Source organism: Octopus bimaculoides, chromosome 2 (genome assembly GCF_046866305.1).
Source record: "Octopus bimaculoides isolate indiv1 chromosome 2, ASM4686630v1, whole genome shotgun sequence".
Classification (NCBI taxonomy): Eukaryota; Metazoa; Mollusca; class Cephalopoda; order Octopoda; family Octopodidae; genus Octopus; species Octopus bimaculoides.
In genome coordinates, this window is record NC_142929.1 from 168,468,302 (window position 1) to 168,483,444 (window position 15,143).

Sequence of the window (15,143 nt, forward strand, 5' to 3'; positions counted from 1 at the left end):
GATGACAACTACTGTTTATCTAATATATTTAGGTTCTCCCAACAGATTGTGAGTGTGGTTATAAGAGATTAGGTAGGTGGGAAAATGCACATACCAGCAACACCAAAAGGTCGCCGTAAGCCTTGAGTTTGTTTTTTGTTATCCATATCCCGAGGATCCATGGTACCTGCAAGCAGAAATATAAAATATTTTTTAACAGTTAAAATAGCAAATGTAGAATTAAGTCATTGATATTCGTAAAACATGTGCTGCATTTAATCTGCAAGCTTTGATACACTGGTAAATAATCTAATCAAAAGACTCAAGTTAAAATTTCAAACCTTAGTGTCTTTCTTATTACCAATAGATTGTTTGCTTACTGATAAATAATTAAATAGAAATCTCAGTGAGCCATTGTACTTGGTATTTATTGACCTGGAGAAAGCCTTTGACAGAGTCCCTCATTCTGTAATGAGATGGTGTCTGAGGAAGCTAGGAGCAAACAGATGGCTTGTGAGAGTCACACAAGTAATGTACAGGAGTGCTGACAGTAAGGTGTGAGCTAGCAATGAGTACAGCAAAAAAAAAAAAAAAAATGCTAAAGGTCTTGGACACACATACAAATAAGTGTGTATGTATGTATTTAACTACACTGTAAATTTTAAGCCAAGAGAACTTATTAACTTGCTTTAATATAATTTTCATTAACAGAATACAAGTACAAACATTTGGTCTTATAGAGTTCAAAATTTAAATCAATTTCACTGATTCCTACCATAATTCACTTACCAATTCGAACTATCTGGAATAATAAGAACACTTTTTCTCGTTGTCTGTCTTTGGAACCAAGATCCTAGAAAAAAAGAAAAGGAAAGAAATTCATTTTAATTTTCTTTTATAAAATTAAATCAAGAAATGATGTATAGGCTCTCAGCTGAATCAATGAACTGGTTTCAATTCATGGTTGACGTTAATTCATGTAAGCTGCAATATAGCCTCAAATGTGTATCTATCACTTTTTAAGTTTGTGAATATATATTTAAGAATTAAATCAAACATAAACTGAAACTTAGTAACAGCAATAATACTCAAGGTAATACAGTTAAAAAAAAACTAAAGTTATGAAGGCAGGATAAATAACAACAGTGAAGTTTAGGAAAATAATGAACTTTAGTTAGAAGCTACTTTTTTTTTTTTTTTTTACATTTAGCATAATACATGAAATACCTTCATATATTTCTCTCACTCTCTCACACACAAATAATGCTAAAAATTATAAGCAATATGTCTGCATGCATGCATGCACACACACAATTAGACTGTATTATTTACTGTGAATTCTACAAAATGCAGAACTTAAATGTAAAAATATAGTATTGGATTTGAAATGTTCAATACTTTGCAGAGATCACAGGAATTCCCCATGACTAATCTTGTACCAGGGTAAAACTGCTAGTCATTGTGAAGTATCAAACTTACCAATGACACATATATATATATATATATATATATATATATATATTATTCTTTAACATGAATATTATTGACTGTGATTTTGAAGTTTTGACCAGCTATGCCATCATCAGACTGTCTGATGATGGCTTAGCAGGCCTAAACTTTGAAGTCACTGTCAATATTATTCTTGTTAAAGAAAAATTTATTTGTAACGTTCCAAATGCATTGAGTAATCCTTCAATTTAATGTAAAAATTATTTTAACATAAAAATACACACATATATGTGTGTATGTGTGTGTGTGTGTGTGTGTGTGTGTGTATACATACATACATATATATATATATATATACAGAAATGTAAATTCTTAGTAGTGTACAGGGTAGTATATTGATAATGGCAGAAAGAAAAATCAGTCAGAAGTAATGTTGGTATATTTATTTGCACAGATATAATATGTCTATGAATTTTTTAAGGAATACTGCTTAAACCCTGTTATCTTATATTCTTTCGTGTATGTGTTGGTGCCTAGCACTGAGATAAAGATTGACTCTCCAACATTAGACACAAGCATAAAAAAGAAGATAAAAATATTTAGCAGTATCCAACTCATTCTTAGTGAAATTTGAAGGCATTTTATATTTATGTATAAATAAATAAAAATGCTATTATTTCTGACTAATTTTTTTCATCATGATTAATACTATACACACACAAAATTTACATACTATAATAAATACACACACATAGCTATATATACTGTCATTATACATATATATATATATATATATATATATATATATATATATATATATATATATATATATATATATGCATAATATTGATTTAACTGGAAGCTCAGGTTTTGCCCTTAAAAGCTTATTCAACCAGTTGAATAAGCTGATATGCACAAAACCTTGTCAGTACTGCTGTTTTTTTTACAAGTTTATTAACAACATCAAACAATACATTTACACATACACAGATAGATAGATAGATATACATACAGTCAACAGATGAAATCTAGAGATGCTCAATATAGAAAACACAGAGTAGTGTTTAAATGATTTGAACTTAAACTCTGAAGTCTTTATCGAGGACTAGGTACATGGAGTTAGTACAGGTTTCAACCAAGAGATGTGTACATATGTGTTTATCTTCTGAATAAATTTAGTTTTTGTATATATATATATATATATAATTATCAAGCCTAATCGTGTTTATCTGCATGTCTATCTCTCTCTCTATAAATATGTGTGTGAGAGAGAGAGAGAACAAGATAGATATAGGTAGAACGATATATTTTTATACAGCAACTTTGACAAAATTTGGCATGTAGTAGCCAAGGACATGCCTGGATAATAGGCAGATATTGTGAATACTGTGCAATATTCTTTTCTACTCTAGGCACAAGGCCCAAAATTTTTAGGGAGGGGGCCAGTCGATTAGATCGATCCCCAGTACATAACTGGTACTTAATTTATTGACCCAGAAAGGATAAAAGGCAAAATCGAGCTCAGTGGAATTTGAACTCAGAACGTAACAGCAGACAGAATATTGCTAAGCATTTCATCCGACGTGCTAACGTTTCTGCCAGCTTACTGCTTTGGTCCCAGTGACACACATTGCAAGATAACTGGGACTATTTTGACACTACACAACACAGAGCACAGTAGTTATATTGTGACATAAGAACGTTACTATACAATGTTATATACATTATAACTGTCATACTATGAATCACTGCATAAGCTGGATAAGACACATTTGTCATGCTGTGATATTATATAACAGAACCATTATACTATTTAACATTATAAAAACACATACAATGCACTACAGCATATGTAATACAGCTGGCAATACTTACAAAAATAGAACAGTGCTACCATGAAAACATTCTTCATATTTAGATCAGCTTATTTTCAATTTGTAATTTAACTGCATTTAAAATTTAGCATTTTCATGATTTAAGGAATTATTTTAACCCTTCAACCCATAAAGTGACAAAATCTAGCTGTCATAAAAACATTAATATTTTTCAAACTGCCCATACCTACTGGCATGTTACCTTTCAGAAAAAGAAAACTCAAACAAATCATAGGAACCCTGTTGTTGGCATCCTTTTGTTTCAGGGGACAATGGAGTTGCACATAAACTAATCCAGTCTGGTTTTTAAATTTCATGTCCTCTCCAGTTTTGCGCAGGCCTGGGCTAGATGTAAGAAAATCCTGGGTAGCCCAATCGTCAGGATTCCTCTCTCGACCTTGCTGATGTAGTCCAAAGGAGTGCAGAGTCAAACACTAAACCACCTACGGGGCTCCACTCCAGATTTCTTTGAAGGTTGTCTCCTTTCCGTAACTCTGGATAGGGGCCCATACCGGGTACTGTCAGCCGGAGCCAGCTGAGCCCGGGACTCGTGTCAAGCAGGGCCTTCACTCCCTGAAGTAGTGAAGAAAATCACTACCCACTACATAGGAACCAGTTATCCTTAAATCCATTGTTTTCATCATTTTTATGTGACTACATCAGCTTATGTAATGGTTGTTATTAAAGTTAAGCAGATACTAATGTCAGCTTCATATATGAAAAAACTACAAATAAAATATAAATTCTACTTTCATCACACAGCATAAGACATGATAGATTATGGCCTCATAGAGGCAATGACAAGTGACTGAGATGTTTGGTGATATGCCGTGCTTGTGAAGACCTGTCAAGCCAATGAAATCATAGTTGTGACTGAAGCCAGAGTCATGTAACAGGCAAACATACTCATATGAGGTCATGAAACCATCAAGACTGTGTGACAATTTAACCAAAATTCAATGGCAGAAAAGTAAATGAAACTGAACATTCCAAGACTTAAAGAAGAATTTAGAAAAGAAACAATTACAACCATGTTTACCAACATCAGCTAACTTGCTTTTAATGGTTTTGGTGCATCTTACGATATAACAACTTTGATTACCAAAAGCATCAAACCATACACACTATGAGCAAATTATTGTTATATTATGATTTTTGAATTCTAATAAATTCTCTAAAGTATATATCACTAGTATGTGTGCAAAGATGGAGCCTGATTAGAACAGTGATCTCATAAGTCAAATCAGTGTACCTCAGGGAATCTTTCGTTATCTCAACTAATGAAAAGGAAACTTATGCAACAAATACTAAAATATGTGGCCCATTTCCTTTTCACTTTGTCTATATATGCTGAGCCAAACAGTTTTTTTGTTTTCAACCTTATACATATGCTTGTCCAAATAGATTCTAGAGTATCTTCCTTCAGAATTTGAGTTGTGAAATCTTTACACTTAAACATTATTTATTTAATAATTTATCAAAATTTTCTTTAAACTTCAGTAAATGTCATTTAATCTGTTAATTGTAAAGTAGGCAGTACATAGGAAAAGATTGTTAAGCATGAAACAACACAGTGCATAGCTTGCTCTCATTAACTTCGGTGTCAACCCAAAACTCTTTCCCCATTAAAACTTAGTATGTTCAATATACATAATAGACTTTGAATAAATAAAAAAATCCTAACAATATTTTCTTATTCTGGAATTAACAGATACTCACTGTGAACACAACTCTGAAATTATTCAACATATCTATATCTTTAGGCATTCCTTCTTTACCCCATTTCACAACATAATTTTCACTGGAAAAATAAATAAAAGAGTAAGTATAAACCTTAAAGGAAAAAACAAAACAAAAATAATTTGTAACAAAAATAACTCCTGAAATTCTGCAATACATGCTCAGGTAATGTATATAGGTGGAACAGAGTTGCTAAATTTCTTTTGAAAAAGTTCTCTCTTAAGTGCTGGGTTGGTCTTGTATATCAAGCCTTACTTATGATAATAATATACTCATTGTCACAATTGGAATGATATCTGAATGTTAACTACATATAAATATTTGATTGAGTAATATGCCCACATTTCAGAGAAAAACTAGGTTTCAAAAGCAATGTCACTAAAATCTCACTAAACCAGCATTTTCACTCAATCAATAAGCATCTATGGTAAATGACACAGTGATGGATGTTGTTATAAAAGCAAACACAGGAGGTCTACAGAAATTTATCTGCATGAAAAGATCCCCCCAGTAAGATACAAGTGTTTTTTTGCACTATGTAAATTCATTCAAGTAAATTTATATTTACTATGTTGATATGAAAGTCTGATTCAGCCTATATAAAAATAGGCAGTGAGCATATTTAGATATTACAACTGGATGGACTATTCAATAACTTACAATTGAGTATTATAAGTTATTGATCAATACTGATCAAAGTTGGTTTAGCTGAGTCATTTCACAAAATCAATTAATTTCCTGCACTATACTGGGACAATTGATCAGAAGACTAGGTTGCTTTTTATCCAAAATATTTGCATAGCACTAACAATCCATCATTTGCTTTTCATTACCTGGATGAGATATAATTAACTTACCTAATAAAGTTTCCTGTTTGTTCATCATAGAGATTCATCAGCAGATCTGCATCTTCCCCAATTCGACATACAAAGTTCCGCAACATCACGTACACTCCAAATGTTGGTTGAATTAATGGTTTCACTTCTACTTCAGTGGAATTTCGACTCTGATGAAAACATAAGCAATAAAAAAAAAAATAGAAGAACAAGAAAATTTATTTTTAAGCACACTATTTATATCCATTTGCCCAGTATTCAAGGATTGGCAGTGTTTCTACCAGAAATATTGTACTCTTGTATTGTGAGAAAATTGTCACACTACAGTTTATAAATTTAAAGATAGAAAGAAAAGTTCTGAGATAAAGGTACTGCTTCTAATGACTCGTAGTCATCAGTTCATACCAAACTACTTAAAACACGGAGTCATTTTCAAGCTGTGAACATAACTTCTTCACTGACAATGGACTCCATTCCAGCAACATGAATTTCTTTTTGTTTTAATCTTTTTTTTTTATATTGGATTGATTCTGAAGAGGAGGCCTTGCATATTCCTCTGAGATTGGTGAGATCTCAGAGGGATGTTGAAATAGGAATCGCATCCAGGCGTAAAACCAAATCCTCCAGAAAGCTGCAAACTAAGAACACAAAAATAAATGTCCTAACTATGCTGGTATAGAAAGATGGGCGTTAAAAAAAGATAGAGTAACCCCTAACCCAAAAAAAAAAAAAAAAAAAAAAAAAAACCTTACAGGAATCACTGCACTGACATGACGAGGTGACAAGAGATCAAACAAACTATTTCTATTATAACAGTACCAAAAAAAAAGTATTTTAACAATTTCAGTGCTTGCATATTTAAAAAGAAAATTCAAAATAAACAACACTGTTATCATTTAACATCCAATTTTCATGTTGATGTTGAGTTTGATGGTTTGAAAAGATCTAGCAAGCTAGAAGGCCATGTGAAGCTCCAATGTCAGCTTTACCATGGTTTCTATAGCCAGGATGCTCTTTTTAATGCCAACTGTTTTACAGAGTGTACTGGGTGCCTTTTTTCATGCCAATGGAACTAGTGAGGTTGCTATGTAAACTTGCAAGTCAAGAAAAGAAGAAAAGGTGGGGATAAAAAGCTCCTGATACTAAAAGGGGAGTCAGAGGGGAAAGTGGAGGTGGGTGGCTTTAAACTAGGTGTGGAAAGGTTAAAATATGGTAGAGGAACAAGCAGAAGAATAACCATCTTCCAAAAATCAAAACACAGACATTTGATATTAATTCAGCTAAAAACAATACCTAAAAATATTTGAAATTTCCTGATGGTGACAACGTTGTTGTTGCTGCTGTCATCGTCATTTAACGTCTGTCTTCCATGCTGGCATGGGTTGGACAGTTTGACAGGGGCTGGCAAATCAGAAAGCTGCACCAACTCCCACTGTCTACTTTGACATGGTTTCTAAGGCTAGATGCTCTTCCTAATGCCAACCACTTTACAGAGTGTACTGGGTGCTTTTTTATGTGGCACCAGCACTGGTGCTCTTTTACATGGCACAAACACCAGTGGGGTCACCAAGTAACTTGTGAGACAAAAACCTCTTAGCTGGGAGAAAGAGTGTATAATAGAGTATAATAGAGGGATAGAAATAGGTAGGTATCTTACTATAAAGGAAATACTTAGCTAGCCCAGTAGGAAACGAAAGGAAAGGAAGGAGAGATAGAAAGATAGAGAGACAGTTAGAATAAGAGAGAAAAATAAATAGTGTTGGAAATGCATTGGGACCTACTCACAGGGAACAGTGAGTGGGAGATAGAACAGAGGGGATAGAAGGGGATGTTCCATAAGAATGTGACGGGAGATGTTTAGAGACAGGGAATTGAATTACAAGAAGATTTGTTATACACCAAGTCCGAAGGGTTGGCAATTTGTCTCCTGTTAATGGTGCTACAATGTTCAATTCACTTTGTTGTGAAGCTGTAAATAATGACTAACCTACTGCAGTAAGCAGTGGAAGCGTTGTATAATTAAAGGAAGTTTTGAGTGTTTACAACATAGACAATCTTAAAGCAATTAAGTTCCAGTCTGAATGTCTTATAACATTTAATTTAGTCTCTTCACATTCAGAGTTCAAATCTGTTAAAGCTAACTTTGATTTCCATTCATTGATCCACAGTTGATAAAATAAGTACCAAGTTTAAATAGGTGTAAATTCAACAAAATATACAGAAATCACTTAAAATTTTGTATATTTGTGTTAAGATAATAAATCAATATGTTGTTACATATTTCATTTCAAGCCAACAAAGGAATCTTATGCTAGATCAGGCATAAGCAACCTTTCATGAGAAGTGAACCATATGAAACACAGTTCATATTCAAGTGGATCATGCTACTAAAAAAAAAAATTTTTAATAATAAAGGTAATTTTTTTTGTTGGTGTGCCATGTAGAAAGTCTCAATGGTTGCAGTTTACTCAAGACCATGGAAGATGATCAATGAACCTGCTAAAAATAGTAACCAAATCTTGCTTCAACCACATCTTATCTTTAAAAAAAAAAGACATAAGGCTAAACAAAAGCAAATCTTGTTTATAGCAAACATTTGCGTAGAATTTCTATGTTTGAACTAAAAGCCAATAAGAGCAAGAAAGGTAAAAAAAAGCTTTATTTCTGACTAAGCAGATTTTGATACAAATAGAAGCTACTTATGTGGGGGTTTTTTTACTCTCTTTTGCAACACGTTTACATTTGTTATTGTTACTTAATATGGACTGGATGTTACTACAAAAGTTTGTATTTGTATTAACTGAAAAGTATATTTTATGCAGTACAGACAGCAGTAAAATAAATATAGGAACTATTTTCAAGTGAGGTAATTAGTATCTTATCTTGACTAAAAGATCAATGTAATTCATGTAGCCTGATTAGTAAGTATAATCAGTAAATTTTCTACTATAACTCTTCAGCCTTCAAATTCACATATTCAGTGAACCTAAAGTGCTTTGCTGTGCACTTGAATAACCAGAATAGGTAATGATTTTGAGATAAATTAAATAGAGTTTTTTAATGAATCTCAATTATTCTGTTAGAAAAAAAAAAAAATTTTATTGAAAAAAAAAAAGAGAAAGAAATATATTGATTTGTTCACTTTTTAAAAACTTTTATCTCAGAATGTACAGATTTCTTTAAAATAGACAGGCACAAGACTATTTATTTTTGTAGGTTCTGGGATAGTTGACTAGAATTCAAAGCTTAGAGAGCCGAAATTAAATAATATAAAGGTTAATTCTGATGTTCAACAATTTCTAACTCACAGTTCCTATATTTTTCAGTTTTATTTAAGTCTCTGAGACAGATAATCTAAAAATTAAGCAAATGATTCAACAAATATAATTATACCCACACATACACATAGAAACTTAGAAACTTCAAACTGTATAATGTATGAAAAGTTCAAACACATAAGCAGTATAATACCAAAAGGAATTAGCATGTGTAGATTAAAGGAGAAAATACATTAGTTGAACATGATCCACTGGGAATATGAATACAAGGTATTAGTAAGAAAATTATGCATGGAGTTGAAATTTAAGGAAGCTAGACAGAGGAGTTTGCTAAAATTATGGGAATGGAGAGAAAGAGAGATAAGATAAATTCAGGATGTTTTTCCTAGGTTTAGGCTACATCAAAAAAAGAGAGGTAGAAGGACCATATGTTTATTAAAACCTAAGGAATCTTACAAGGGCAACAACACTCCCTTTAACTGATGCTATCAATTTGGGAGTATTTTGACTGTAGAAAAACTATGCATTATCAGATGTACTGTAGATAGAGTTGATAAATTAATTCACTTACATTTTCTTGGATTCTTTTAGCTGCAAGAACATGCTGAAAAATACAAGGAAAAATACAAGTTATATAAAAACAATTTTTTTGTTGTTGTTTCTCTAAGAACTCCAAAGAGATGGATACTGTATAAGTTAAATATGTATGTAAACATGGTCTATCAGTTATGTGAAGGAGAGGCAAAGTTGTGGAACTCCTTAAAAATGTTCAATGTAGTTTAAATTTTGAGACAGTTTGCAAAATTTTGTCATGTGAGGGGAAAAAAAATTGCTGGAATAAATAAATGTTGGGATGTCATTAAAGAAATTAAAATTGTAAATCATGTGAGAAGTTGATACTTCAGTCCAGCAACACAAAATCTCATATTGGATGTCCCTGAGAGATAAGTGTTTTAATGTATATTTTTCTACTGTATACTAAACCACTGTGATGTCTATTAGTTTTCTATCAATTCAAGCACTACATTCTTTAGTAACAGACTTCATATCAGTAGCCAGAAAAATATAAATTGCTACAAGTTTTTTTGGATTTGATCTGGGTTTACCTTCAGTCTGGCATTTCTGTCAATCAAGTTTCAGATCATAGACTTATTTTGCACCAGTGCAATTTTGACAAAATTGGTAAGCAAATAAAGAGGGTATAAAAAAAATATTTTGATTTTGAGGTAACAAAGAAGCCAAATGCTTTAGTAAAAGAAAAGTAGACAATATTTTATAATGACATATAAATCAAGGACTCACCTGACGATAAATCTTTACAGTGCTGGTTTTCTGAGGATCAATAATATTTCCTTCATCATCACGCACCACAAGGTCCATCTTTAAGGAACTTTTGAAAAAAAAAATGTAAAATAACATGTCAGGTGTGATGCGTATGCACACACACACACACACACACACAAAACAATATATATGTCATTTTCAGTCAGCAGACATTACAAAGGGTATGCACCTTCTTGATGAGGATCAGCATCTTGAGATTAAGCTTTCACTATGTTTCCTTCTTCTACAAGTTCCTTCCACTTGGATCTTGGTACTTCTTTACTCAACTGTCATCCTTCAGTACCAATGCAGTCTTTTCTCTTACATCTAATTCCCTATTTGCTCTTGGGTCATTCTCACTCCATTATTTAAGCAAACTAATTTTACACATCCATCAGAACATATTGCATTTTTTCCCAGCCTTTATACATCATCTACATTCAATTCCCATGTTTATTTATCATACAATATTGCCCTTCATACACAAGCATCATACAATATGTCCTTCACTTGTAGAGGGAAATTTTCTACTGCTATTAGAGGCAATAATTATTCCATGAACTCTTCCCATTTCCTCCTTATTCTGGCTTCTATGTTTTCAGAACATGCTATTCACTATTTCTTAGTTCACCTGTCTAACAGAAGCTGCCAACTACTTCTTTGGAGTTTTCCAGGTATCTGAAAGAATTAATTTCATGGGTTCTCTATACTGCTAACTATTCTTAAGTGTTTGCTACATGTCACCTGCCTGTGATGTCACCATATTTCTTGTGCATCTATAGTTTACAGTACAGATTTTTCACATGTTCCTTTTTAATATATTAAATCTGGTGACTTACCTGAAGGCAGTATAGAAAACTGTCTTCTTTCTTGCTAACTATCACTTTTGTTCTTTCTAGGTCTATTTTGAAATTTATCAAATATAGGATTTGCTTCCATATTTAGAATTTCTTTTCTAATTTTTCAACAAATTCAGCTACAAGAACTAGGTTATTGCTGTACAGGAGGTCTCCCAGAAAGTTAATCTTAACTCTTCACCTTTCCAAGGGGTTTTCTTGCCTTTTATTGACATAACAGAAAAATAAAATCATGTAATTTATAAAACATGTGTTAAAAGAGGTTAGATAAAAGTTATATGACAACTCCAGATAGATTTCATACGTCAGAAGATTTGAGTAATGATAGTGAAGATCAGTATGTGACTTCAGCTGATTCATATAGCTCAGAATCTCTTGAAAAAAGATTTAGAACACAAAAGACATACCCAACAGTAGGTAAGAGAAGCTGCACCTGTAGGGCCAAGAAATGTATTACCATTGCATTTTTATTCTATATCAGAATAAAATGATTTTTAAATAATTTAAAATAAAATTTTGTATCAGAATAACTGACAACAGAATTTATTTGATGAATAACATTAAATTTTTGTAATAAGCTTTGTGTAGAGACAAAGATAGCTCATACATTCTAATAGAAATAAATTTCTAACAACACAATAAGAATATTGCTGTTATGTAATATCGGAATGTGTATTATATATGATACATAGAATGGAAAAGAGTTAAACTCTTCTGTTTGGCCTAGGGAATTAACCATAAACAAGAGTGGGATAGAAATTAAGCCCTAATGGACACCTACATGCAAACTAATTGCACCCTGAACTTGTTGCTCACAACGGCTGTTCCCATAGCTTGCACAACTCTCACAAACTATTCATCTACATCCATTCATCAAACTACAGAGCATGGCGCTCTGCTCAAGGCCTTTTCCAAGTCAGTCCATGCAAGGTATTGCAGCTTACACTTACCTAGTTGTCTAATTATGGAAAGGGCATTGGAGGAATCTTGCCCTGGTACATATTTGAATTGCATCTCATTTAAGCTAATTCTCTTAATTAGCTGTGATTCAGCTATTTCTATTCCTGTCATAACTTGGTCCATAAATTTGATGTGCCGTGCGTGCGTGCGTGCGTGCAGTGACAATCTCACCATGGTATTAGAAAATGTCCACCTTATGATAGAAGCCTGTAAGTGAATGGTGGAGGTGCAATGGCCCAGTGGTTAGGGCAGCGGACTCACAGTCGTGAGATCGTAGTTTCGATTCCCAGACTGGGCGTTGATTGAGTGAAAACACCTAAAGTTCCACGAGGTTCAGTCAGGGGGTGGTGGCAAACCCTACTGTACTCTTTCACCACAACCTTCTCTTACTCTTTCTTCCTGTTTCTGTTGTACCTGTATTTCAAAGGGCCAGCCTTGTTACACACTGTGTCTGTGGAGTGCTCAGCCACTTGCATGCTAATTTCACGAGTAGGCTGTTCTGTTGATCAGATCAACTGAAACCCTCGTTGTTGTAACCGACGGAATAAGTGAATGGCTTAAAAACTCAATCAAAAGAAGTTTGAAATCAGTAGTGGAGCAGACTGAGATGGTCAGAGAAGTTTGGTTGCTAAATTCTTGCATACTGGATAGTAGTTATGGGGAAGACACAATATAAAAGTATATTGCAAGAGAAAGAGAAGTGGTAAGTACAAGAAATAGGTTTAAGTGGAAGATGTGGCCTAGCATATTGTCAACAAGTTCAGAGAAGCAGAGATCATTGTGTAATAGTAGACAAGATGAAGGATAGGTGATAGTTAAAGAATGCTAATGCAACAAGATTTTCCAATCAAGTGAACAATCTACTTTGGACATCATCCAGAACAAAAACACTAAACTCTTGCCATGACCTGTTGCTTGGCTGCTGTTCTGTTTGAATTGCTATTTTCATGCTAATAATGTATACCAGGTAGACCTGACCTGGGTTATTTAATACCAATGATTTCTAACATATGCACAACGTCACAAAAGTCAAATATATAGAGCCCAGTATTTAACTGATATTTCTTTTATTGTCCTCACCTACCACACACATATTAAGGATAGAGTTATTCCTGGCAGGAATTGAACTCATAATGCAAAATGACACAACTGAATACCACCTTACTCGTGAATCTGCCAGTCATTGTCCAACTTAATAAGAAAAAATAACCACAACAACAAAATATCTGTATGATTGTATCCCTAAAATTAAAAGCTAGATTCATGTGGAATTTAATTCAGTCAAGAAGCATGAAGTTTACTCTGTAATAAGTTTTTCCAGCTACTTAAAAGCTGAAGTCATGTCAAAGCTCATGTCTGTGTCCTATTTCTCAATGCTTTCCTAAGTAGTTAAGTAAATTATTACTCGAAGATTTTTATTTAACTAAGTGATACAGAACAGCTCTAGTGATATGGTGTGAATTCTAAAAGTATTTGACTGAGGAAACCAACACTATTCACTCAGCCATTGTGACTCCATATCTTATCAACACAATTCTCTTTCAGGATATAAGATGAAGAATTTTTTTTTTTTTTTTTCCACCACCCCTTTTTGTTTTTATTTGTCAAGCTCTGTAGTACAACAGTTAAGTTCTTACCAAAATAGGTCAGTGAATAAGTTTCAATAGCCAATGAAAACTGCTTCATTTACACAGTTTTCATGTTTCACAAAAACATGGATTTCACAAAACTTCATTTCTTTTGTAAATCTGAAGACTTTCCAACTTTACAGCAACACAATAAATGTGTGACAGCTGCTTGACTCAGTTGCAAATGAAGTTTATGGTTTGCAGCTATTCTTGTCCAAGTCACAATTAACACCAAAATGATGTAAACTAATAATGCTAGGATAAGGTTAAACAATCATACACAAACTGAAAACTAAAAAGAAATTGAGGCTCATGATACATACACATTTCCACAATCGATTTTAGAGGTGGCTTTGTGCTTCAAATCACGTAACTCATCCTGAAAAAAAAAAAAAAAAAAAAAAAAAGATAGGTCACAAGACAAATACAAAATGGACTGGTAGAACTTAAAAAATATAGACATTTTTGTCTTTCTCTTAACTTAAATGTTTAGCATTATAAATTTCTACAATTTCCTGTATGGAGTAATTTTTAATATTCACCATTTCCTACAATTAATTACTATTTATTTCCAGGAAATCTTTTAGAATTTCTAGAATTTATTAATTATTCTGAAGCACAGTATTAGGAGACCATTGCATCCATATTGAAAAACTGGGCTGGGAAATAAAATCTATGAAGAAAAAAAGTGACAAAAGTAAATACCCTCCCCCTCCCTGTCATTAAACATGTGTACTGTAAACTAAAAACTGATTACTTACCACAGTCATTTTTTGGGATAAAATCTTACTCCGCCATTCCATTAAATCTAGTACTGAATTTCGGATGTCGAGGAATTTTTCATCACAGTTCTGTTGCCAAAGATAAGACAAGACAGATGAGAGAGAGAGAGGGGGGGGGGGAAGGGAAGGGAGGGGCAAGTTTGTTTTTGATGTTGGGATTTGCAGCCCTGCAGATCCAAACAACTTCTGTACGGAAATGAATGTTTAAGTGATGTTGCTGATGAGGCTTCACACATTAACTACTATTAAATATTGTTTTGCATTAAATGTTTTCTTCATAAATGAAAGGAAACAGATTTCCAAACATGAGTACACAACTTTTTTTTCTCTCATTATTGTTTCATAAAATCTTTCTTTTTTGAAATTTACAATACATTGAAAGCAGTGGTTTTATAACTTTATAGCTTAGATTTAAAGTGCATGCATAATTTGAGTTA

General features: G+C 32.9%; 1 protein-coding gene across 2 annotated transcripts in view; it reads right to left on the bottom strand.

Moving 5' to 3' along the window:
• Window positions 1–15,143, bottom strand: part of LOC106881525 (dedicator of cytokinesis protein 1) — a 179,104-nt gene that overhangs the window by 71,428 nt on the left and 92,533 nt on the right. For both annotated transcript variants that reach the window (XR_008263483.2, XM_014931942.3), the window contains exons 5-12: window positions 14,686–14,775; window positions 14,248–14,303; window positions 10,459–10,546; window positions 9,728–9,760; window positions 5,900–6,048; window positions 5,022–5,103; window positions 769–832; window positions 95–166 (exon numbers count right to left, since the gene is read on the bottom strand). Coding sequence is in view for 1 of the 2 variants with exons in the window: in XM_014931942.3 (XP_014787428.1) it covers window positions 95–166; window positions 769–832; window positions 5,022–5,103; window positions 5,900–6,048; window positions 9,728–9,760; window positions 10,459–10,546; window positions 14,248–14,303; window positions 14,686–14,775 (634 nt within the window). In the remaining variant the exon portion in view is untranslated. The remainder of the gene's footprint in view (window positions 1–94; window positions 167–768; window positions 833–5,021; window positions 5,104–5,899; window positions 6,049–9,727; window positions 9,761–10,458; window positions 10,547–14,247; window positions 14,304–14,685; window positions 14,776–15,143) is intronic.